We start from the raw sequence: 9,893 nt of genomic DNA, 5'->3' as shown, positions 1-9,893 counted from the left end.
AAGGTTTTTCTTTTGAAGTAATGACAGAGGAGTTGCGTTTAACATTTTTCTTATTTTGTTCCCTTTTATTTGTGATGTACCCGTTTGATGCGTCTTGACTCGGATTTCCCTCATCCACAAATTTGGAGATGAGCTATACTCATCCCAAATTTGGAGACGAGCTAAATCCTCATTGCTAAAAGAGAAACAAAATTTCAAAAAGCTTTGAGAGACTAAAAGGAGTTTAAGACTTAAAGCTTGCACGCGTTAGAAGGTAAACATAACCCTTTTAGAGAAGTTCAGGCCTTATTGATTTTCCTAACGCCTACTCTATACTTATAGATTTCATATAGTTGATATCATTGAGGTCAGGCAAAACACAAGACTTAGAAAATATCTAAAGAATAAAAATCAAGTATGCCAATGTCAAACGCAAGGAACAAAATGATAGGAATTTTCTCATTCATTTTCATAAATTCACATGAAGTAAACAAACAAGTCAAGTAGATACAAAAGAACAATTAAATCAAAATACAAAAATAACCGAACACCCCAAAACTCTATTGTGCCGGTGCGTCATCTCTGCATTTTTCCTCAGGGTCTTCATCCATAAAACACAGGGGGTTTCTAAGATGGGCAGGTAGTAGAGGCAGAGCAAACATTCCAACCAAGACCTAATTGATGTATTGCGTTGTGTAACCAAATTGATCTTGCATCCGTCTTGTTTGTTGCCTTAGATAATCCCTTAGAACCCGATTCTGTTGCTGAAGACCTTCGATAGACGCGACCAGTGGTTTGAGCTGATCACCGATAAAAGTTTTTAACTCTTCTAAGTCTGCACTATGTTGAGGTGGTATTGGTTCTTCATTTCCTCCAACTGGGTCTTCAAAATTTGCTACGTTGCTTGACCCTAGCCTAGTTGGTTCAAAAATTATTGGATGAGGCACAAAGTTGGGAATTGGACTTGGTGGGGGCGAAGGAAGGGAATAAGGGATTTCCTTATCTATATGAGTTGGTTCTTGATGCGTTTGATCAGGGCTCCCTTCTGGCGGGGCCAATGGTGAGTCATGGAAAGTAAGATTGAGGGTTGGTTGTGCTTCTTCAGCCGGAAGTTCAAGCTCAGCTTCATGTTCTTTATGCTCTGAAGCTTCATCGTTATGTTCAACAATCTGAACACGTCTTCTTTTGAGGGCACGTTTGGATGATCGAGGCTTGGTTGCTACTTCTTTGGCAGGTAAGGTAGGTTGATGCGGCGAACCGTGAAGTAGACCCCTCACTAACTTTATGTCTATCAAGCCATCAATATCTTCACGATCATCTTCTAGAGGGATGCCCCTGCGTTCGCATAGTGCACAGATCAGCTATGGAAAGTAGAGTTGCCCTCGTGGTTTAGTCTTGATGGCCTTGATCTGATCCCTTATAATTCTTTCAACGTCCAAAGGGATGCACTGCATGACGCAATAGGTAGCCACGATGCGTTCCTTTGATAATGTCTCATCATGCGTTGTAGGCATGATGCTCCGTTTGATCAAGTAATACCACAAATTCGTGTCTGGAGTTAAATTCCTAGAAGCTAACATTTTTGCCCCATTTCTCGATGTTTGCCATTTGCAGGTTTGGCTACAGTCCTTAATGCATCTTCTAATTGGCTTGGCGTTAGCTGCTCTAAAATGTGATTTCCTTCCGCGTCCAGATTACTATCAATGTTGAACACTTCGTTTATCTTGTCAGCTGAGAAGCGCACTAACACCCCATCAACAAAAGTTGTGTTCTTCTCCATATCAAACTCACTGTTGTAGAACATGCAGACGAGGTTGGGCCAAATACGGGTGTGCCCAATGCAGAACTGATTCCACCCCAATGTGTTTATTGTTTCTGTTATGTATATTGGCAGAGGGTGGCATTCGGGAAAGAAACCCTTTTCTACGAGTATGTCACTAAATTGACGCCTTCTTCCCGAGGTCTTCTTAGGTAACGCGTTGGTTACCTTGCGTTTTCCTGCCGTGTACTCTTTGGCTTCCCTTGCCAGCTCTCTTAGTTCATTCTCCAATTCCCTTTGGAGAGTCGTCTTCCTTCGCCCTTGCCTTGCGGGCTGATAGTCTTCCAATTCCTGCTTTAGTGCATCGTGCCTTGAACTATTTCCATGTGTTGCATCCTCAAGGCCGGATGCAGATTGCTCATCTTCTTCTTCCTTCAATATTAACCTTCTTTTCCTTATTACTCTTTTTTATTTTAAGAGCCCTTCATTCGCGTCGGATGGGTGTGATTACAATGCGTCAGGGCCAATTCTCCCTTCTCTATCTTCTTCTTCTTCCCTTTCTTTTCTTAATTCTTCTTCTAATTCCTCTTCAAGCATCATAGCATACCGCTCCGCTTCGTCTAATTCAAGTGATGCTTTAGGTTGGTCTGAACGTATCACCTGCTCTTCCTTCTGGCTTTGATTAAGGGATGCCAAGATCGCACCAAAAACCTCTTGCTCGTCCAGAGCCAATTCTGCCAACTTTTCAAGATTGCGCTCTGACGCAGGACTGTCAGAGGGTGTTATGGGTGGAGTAAATAAAGGGGTGCCTACTGGGGTATGAGGCGTACCTGGGGAGGATATGATGATGGGCGAATGAGGTGGTTGGCTCGACACATCTAATTCCACTGGATAAATGGTGGTTAAGGGCTAGATCGAAAGTGGAGATAGTGGACGCACGACTGGTGACGATGCGTTATGGACGTATGCTGGGAGTGGATCATGCGTTTCACCCACCATAGTGATGTTAGGAATGACTGGTGGTGGGGCAAACTTAGTGTAGGGTTTGGAAGCAACCGTAGATGACGGACGCGTCCTTGGTTTTGCAGGTGTTTTGGCCCTTGGTTTAGGGGTAGTTTTGGGTTTTGGTTGANTTAGGTAACGCATCGGTTACCTTGCGTTTTCCTACCGCATGCTCTTTTGCTTCCCTTGCCAGTTCTCTCAGTTCATTCTCCAATTCTCTTTGGAGATCTGTCTTCCTTCGCCCTTGCCTTGCAGGCTGGTAGTTTTCCAATTCCTGCTCTAGTACGTCATGCCTTGAGCTGTTTTCATGCGTTGCACCCTCAAGTCCGGATGCAGATTGCTCATCTTCTTCTTCCTCTAATTTCAATCTTCTTTTTCTTGTTACTCTTTTTGATTTTAAAGGCCCTTCATTCGCGTCGGATAGGTGTGGTTGAGACGCATCAGGGTCAATTCTCCCTTCTTTATTTTCTTCTTCCCTTTCTTTTTCTTCTAATTCCTCTTCAAGCATCATAGCATACTGCTCCGCTTCGTCTAACTCAAGTGATGTGTTAGGTGAGTCTGAACGTATCACTTGCTCTTCCTCTTGGCTGTGATTGAGGGATGCCAAGATCGCACCAAAAACCTTTTGCTCATCCAGTCGAGCCAATTCTGCCAACTCTTCAAGATTGCGCTCTGACGCAGGACTGTCAGAGGGTGGTATGGGTGGAGTAAATGGAGGGATGCCCACTAAGGTATGAGGCATCCCAGGGGAAGATATGAGGATGGGCGAATAAGGTGGTTGGCTCGATGCGTCTGATTCCACTGGATAAATGGTGGCCAAGGGCTCGATAGAAAGTGGAGGTGGTGGACGTACAGCTGGTGACGGTGCGTTGTGGATGTAGGCTGGGAGTGGATTATGCATTGCACCCACCATAGTGATGTTAGGGATGACTGGTGGTGGGGCAGGCTTGGTGTAGGGTTTGGAGGCGACCGTAGATTACAAAAGCGTCCTTGGTTTTGCAGGTGTCTTAGCCCTTGCTTGGGGGTAGTTTTGGGTTTTGGTTGAGGGGTTTTAGGCCGGAGGGGTAACGATGGTTTTAGAGGTTTTGGAAGGGAGTTTCGTGGGTGGTGTAGAAGGTTTCGAAACAGACAGCTGTTGGGAAGAGGTAGCTCCGCCGTGTGTGGGTTTTGTTTGGGCAAGGGTTTTGGTGGTTTTTCTAGGGCTCGGGGGAGGTGAAATTGAAACAGAGGATGAAGAATAGGAGCTTACCGGTGATTCATTCCCAAAGCTCACGGTCTGGTTCTGGCTATCTGAGGCGAAAGACATTGTGGCCAGAGAAGCTCGAGCAAATCGGAAGCGAGGGAGACAGAGAGGTTTTTTTTTTCTTTCTTTTGTTTCAGAGAACTCGAGAGTGAAAATGAAGAAGAAGAAGACTTCGAATCGTTGGGTCCTTTTATAGGCTGAGAGAGAATTAGTGGCTGACGTCAGGCGACGCCTGACGTCTGTAATAAATGCAAAGATGAAGAGATGTCTCGGATTTCTAAATACTCGAGTGTTTTTGTGTTCTCGAGACGCGTCCCTTCAACTAGGTCATGCGTTAGACTTTCATCTAACGCGTCCGTTATTCCCAACTCGACTATACACAACTTTTAAAGAAAAACAAACAAGTTTCCAACTTTTATAAAAGCAAAAACAAAGAACAATCTTAAAACAACCAAACAAATAAATCAACGAAGTCAAACGCATTATAAAATACAGAATGCAAAAAGATAAGGATAGAGGAAGCGTCCTTGGAATATATGGCGATGCAAACTCAAGGATACTTCGACGCGGGCCTCAATTGGCTTTGTGTAGTGCGAGAGATGATTTTTGGCATTCAGTCCATCTTCAAAGTAAGGCTTCACTCTCTGGCCGTTTACTTAGAATGCGTTGGTGCCATCTTCTCACGTTATTTCTACAGCTCCATATGGAAAGATTCTCTTAATGATAAAGGGTTCTGACCACCTGGATTTTAGTTTTCCTGGAAACAAACGCAGACGTGAATGAACAATAGAACTTTTTGGCCAACAACAAGTTCTTTCTTACTGATGCGCTGGTCATGCCAATGCTTTGTCTTTTCTTTGTACAGCTTGTTGTTCTCGTACGCGTTCAATCGCCACTCCTCGAGCTCATTGAGCTGAAGTTTACGTTGAGCACCCGCGGCATCCAAGCTCATGTTTAGCTTTTTAACTGCCCAAAATGCCTTGTGCTCCAACTCTAAAGGTAAGTGACAAGCTTTTCCAAATACAAGAGAGTATGGAGACATACCTATAGGAGTTTTATAAGCAGTTCTGTAGGCCCAGAGTGCTTCATCTAGCCTCTGTGCCCAATCCTTTCGCGTTGCATTGACGACTTTCTCCAGAATAGACTTGAATTCTCGATTTGATACTTTCGCTTGACCGTTTTTTTATGGGTGGTAGGCAGTGGCGATCTTGTGCTTGATATTATATTTTGCAAGTAATTTGGAAATGATGTGATTAATGAAGTGCGTACCTTCGTTGCTTATCAGAGCTTCTAGCATTCCATAGCGTGTAAAAATGTTCTTGGTAAGAAACTTAGATACAGTGGACGCATCATTCCTAGCACAGGCTACTGCTTCTACACACTTAGATACATAATCTACTGCAAGCAGGATGTACTATTGGCCACAGGATAGGGGAAAAGGTCCCATAAAATCTATGCCCCAAACATCAAACAGCTCAACTTCGAGAATATTGTTCAAGGGCATTGCGTCCCTTGAAGAAATATTCCCGGTGCGTTGACAGGGGTCACATTTTCAAACAAACTCCCTCGCATCTTTAAAGAGGGTGGGCTAAAAGTATCCGCTTTAAAGGACCTTCGCTGCAGTTCTTTGCCTACCGAAGTGCCCTCCGTAAGGGGAGTCATGACAGTCAGCTAAGATGCGTTGTGTCTCCTCCTCCGGAAAGCATCGACGCATTATGGAGTCAGGGCCTTGTTTATATAGAAATGGTTCATCCCAAAAATAAAACTTGCTGACATGAATTAACCGCTTCTTTTGCTGAGAGTTAAAGTTCCCGGGGAATTGCTTGGTGGTTAAATAATTGACTATGTCTACATACCAAGGTTCCCTACCTTCAACTCTAAACAGGCTTTCATCAGGAAATGCGTCCTTGATTTCACCTTCTTAGGCTTGCATTTCTTCATTCTCTAGCCTGGACTGGTGGTCAGCCACCTGATTTTATGTTCCCTTTCTGTCCTGGATATCAATATCAAACTCCTGTAGTAGCAGCACCCATCTTATCAACCTTGGCTTCGCGTCTTTTTTGCTCATCAGGAATTTTATGGCTGAGTGCTTAGTGTATATGATGGCTGACGCACCAACTAAGTAAGATCGAAACTTTTCAATGCCAAACACTACAGCCAACATTTCTTTTTCAATAGTGGTGTAGTGTTCCTGAGAGTCATTTAATGTTTTGGACGCGTAAGAGATGGGATGTATCAAATTACCCTTTTTCTGCCCTAACATTGTTCCTACTGCCACATCACTCGCGTCGCACATGAGAATAAAGCGATGCGTCCAGTCCGATGCTATCAGTACTGGAGCTGTCGTCAACACATACTTCAAGGTTTCAAATGCGTCAGTGCAGTCTTCATTAAAGTCATAGGGTAGATTCGCCTCTAGTAATGCGCTCAGAGGTCGCACAATCTGAGAAAATCCTCTAACGAACCGTCTATAGAACACGACATGCCCTAGAAAACTTCGTAAAGTTTTAACATTTGATGGTGGTGGAAGTTTTGCTATGACATCTATTTTGGCTTCATCTACTTCCAAGTCAGCCTTAGATACTTTGTGACCTAAGACAATTCCTTCAGTCACCATGAAGTGACATTTGTTCCAATTCAGCACTAAGTTTGTTTCCTTTCATCGAGCAAGGACGACCTCTAAATTATCTAGGCATGACTGGAATGAGTCTCCAAAGACTGAAAATTGTCCATGAAGACTTCAACGGTCTTTTCTAGGAATTCAGAGAAGATAGCCATCATACATCTTTGAAATGTCCCAGGTGCATTACACAGCCCAAAGGGCATGTTTCTGAAGGCAAATGTTCCAAAGGAACAAGTAAACGTAGTCTTCTCCTGATCTTCTGGATCTATCAGAATCTGGTTGTAACCAGAGTATCCATTGAGAAAGNCTTCAGTCACCATGAAGTGACATTTCTCCCAATTCAACACCAAGTTTGTTTCCTCGCATCGAGCGAGGACGACCTCCAAATTATCTAGGCATGACTGGAATGAGTCTCCAAAGACTGAAAAGTCGTCCATGAAGACTTCAACGGTCTTTTCTAGGAAGTCAGAGAAGATAGAAATCATACATCTTTGAAATGTCCCAGGTGCGTTACACAGCCCAAAGGGCATGCGTCTGAATGCAAATGTTCCAAAAGGACAAGTAAACGTAGTCTTCTCCTGATCTTTCGAATCTATCAGAATCTGGTTGTAACCAGAGTATCTATCGAGAAAGCAATAAAATTCTTTGCTCGCAAGTCTGTCAAGCATTTGATCGATGGAAGGACGGGGGAAGTGGTTTTTCTTAATTGTTGCGTTGAGTTTTCTGTAATCCATACAGATGCGCCAGCTTGTGATAGTCCTCGAGGGTATGAGTTCATTATTGCTGTTGACTATCACGGTCGTTCCCCCTTTCTTGGGAACGCATTGGACTGAACTTACCCAGCTACGGTTGGATATACGATAAATAACTCCCGCATCTAACCATTTTAAAATTTCTTTCTTGACCACTTCTTTCATTATGGGGTTCAGCCTTCTTTGAGGCTCGATTGACCCCGACTTCGCTTTATACATGCAATAAGATGGACTAATGCCATGGATATCTGCAAGCGTCTAGCCTATTGCACGCTTGTACTTTTTCAGCATCTACAAGAGAGATTGCTCATTAGGCTCTGTAAGATTTGCGGAAAGGATCATAGGTAAAGTGTTGTTGGTTCCAAGGAATGCATATTTCAAGTGTCCAGATAACTGTTTCAACTCGAGTTCTGGTGGTTCTTCAAGTGATGGACACATTGGTTTTGTCCACCGCTCACTCAGACTTGGTGTCTCTGATTCTTTCGAGTTTTCCTCCAATGGAGGACCTCACATACATGAGTCTCTTCTTCAGGCAACTCAATACTATTGAGTTGACAATCTTCACTATCTGGGAACTTTAATGCGTTGAGCACATTAAACCTCACCTCTTCATTGTCCACGCGCATAGTTAATTCGCCTTTATGCACGTCAATTAAACCTTTCCCAGTAGCTAAGAAGGGGCATCCAAGGATAATTGGTACCTCCCTATCTACTTCATAGTCCAAGATAATAAAGTCTGCTGGGAATATGAGATTATCAACCTTCACCAAAACGTCTTCAATCTTCCCTTCTGGGTACTTAATTGTTCTGTCAGCGAGCTGAAGAGTAACAGAAGTAGGTTGTGTTTCGCCAATCCCCAATTTCTTAAAAATTGAAAGTGGCATGAGATTAATGCTGGCTTCTAGATCGCACAACACATGACCCACATCCAATCCTTCTATCGAACAAGGAACTGTGAAACTCCCAGGGTCCTTCTGCTTCTTTGGTAGACTGTTGCTTACTAATGCGTTACACTCCTGCGTTAGTGCTATTACTTCCTTCTCATTGACTCTTCTCTTCTTCGTCAAAATATCCTTAAAAAATTTGACATATGTTGGCATCTACTCCAAAGTCTCTACAAGTGGAATGTTGATATGCAGCTGCTTTAGGAGCTCAAGAAATCGCTTGAATTGTTGTTCATCATTCTTTTTCATCAGACGTCTAGAAAATGATGCGTTCAAAGTCACTTCAGGCTTTCCCGCGTTAGACATACTGGGTTCTGAATGGCTTGTAGTCTCGGGCGTTCTTTCTTCCTAATTCATTGAACGTGTGATGCATTCTTTCAAAGGACTGCTATTTCTTTGATTCATTCTTCTTTCTTCAAGAGCTCTTCCACTTCGCAACGTCACCGCGTGACATTGCTCATTTCCATTATTGTTCCCAGGTGTTTCAGTATTGCTAGGTAGAACTCCAGGCTGCCTGTTTTTCAACTCGCTCGTTATCTGCCCTACCTGGATTTCCAGGTTTCTGATAGATGATGCCTGGCTTTTCAGCAACGCATCATTCTGGGCTATGTACTCCTTCAATAGGTTCTCAAGCGGAGATCCTGAGCTCGACGCCTGTCCTCCTCTATTAAAGGGTTGTTGATGTTGCTGATGCGTTTGTTGTAATGCAGCCGGCGGTGCATTCCTTTGGTGATGGTTCGCCCTTGGGTGGTGCTCCTGATGATTTCCTTCTGTCCAAGAAAAATTCGGATGGTTTCTCCATCCAGGATTATATGTATTAGAGAATGGGTTATTTTTGATAAAACATACTGACTGGGGGTCTTGTGGACATTCAGCATAAGAGTGAGGATCTCTACAACCCACACAGCTAACCATGGGCTGCCCAAACGCCTCTATCTGATTCACCTTCTGCTGATTTGATGTGTTTCCCAGCGTTATGTTCTGCAAAAGGCTGGTTATCGTAGCCACTTGAGTAGAAAGTGAGGCTATTGCATTGGAATCGATAGAATTAACATTCTGAGATCTCTTCTTTCTATCAGCTCTTCCATCATACGTATCATCCACCCATTCCATATTGTGTTTAGCAATGCAGTCTAGTATCTCTTTAACCTCATTGTAAGATTTGTCCATAAGTCCACCAGCTGTTGCTGCGTCTGCTGCTATCTGCGATGCTCTATTCAGTCCTCCATAAAACGTCTCCATTGGATAGTTAGAGATAGTCCATGGTTCGGGCAATTCTTGACCAAGCCCTTAAAACGCTCCCATGCGGCGCTTAAGGTCTCACATCTTCTTGTTCAAAGTTCATAATCTCTCAACGCCTCCTCGTGTTGGTGGTAGGTGGGAAGTATTTTTGCATAAATTTTTCTACCAACTTCTCCCAGGTGGTGATTTCACTAGGCTCAAGTGAGCTCACCCATTGTTTTGCATCATCACACAAAGAATAGGGAAACAAGGACAGCCTGATCGCCTTTGGGGGTGATTCCAGGAATCACAAATGAATTACACGTTTTCAGGAAACGCTTCATGTGGGCGTGAGGATCTTCACCACGAC

General features: G+C 43.6%; 1 protein-coding gene and 1 non-coding gene across 2 annotated transcripts; one reads left to right on the top strand and one right to left on the bottom strand.

The window, feature by feature from the left end:
• Window positions 1-7,816: 7,816 nt before the first annotated feature.
• On the bottom strand, window positions 7,817-8,458 carry LOC120084663. Its single transcript, XM_039040473.1, has one exon. It carries the CDS (start codon window positions 8,456-8,458, stop codon window positions 7,817-7,819), a length of 642 nt encoding a protein of 213 aa, XP_038896401.1.
• Window positions 8,459-9,559: 1,101 nt separating this feature from the next.
• Window positions 9,560-9,662, top strand: LOC120087415. Its single transcript, XR_005484555.1, has one exon. It is a non-coding gene; the product is annotated as a small nucleolar RNA R71 (small nucleolar RNA).
• The last annotated feature ends 231 nt before the right edge of the window (window positions 9,663-9,893 follow it).

The sequence above is a fragment of the Benincasa hispida genome, chromosome 9, assembly GCF_009727055.1.
Source record: "Benincasa hispida cultivar B227 chromosome 9, ASM972705v1, whole genome shotgun sequence".
Taxonomy (NCBI): domain Eukaryota; kingdom Viridiplantae; phylum Streptophyta; class Magnoliopsida; order Cucurbitales; family Cucurbitaceae; genus Benincasa; species Benincasa hispida.
The sequence above is the reverse complement of the archived record's forward strand: the minus strand, read 5'-3'. Positions and strand labels throughout refer to the sequence as shown.

Bases quoted from the DNA above. Each gene is read 5' to 3' on its own strand.
- LOC120084663 (XM_039040473.1), bottom strand. From the start codon at position 8,458: ATGCCAACATATGTCAAATTTTTTAAGGATATTTTGACGAAGAAGAGA.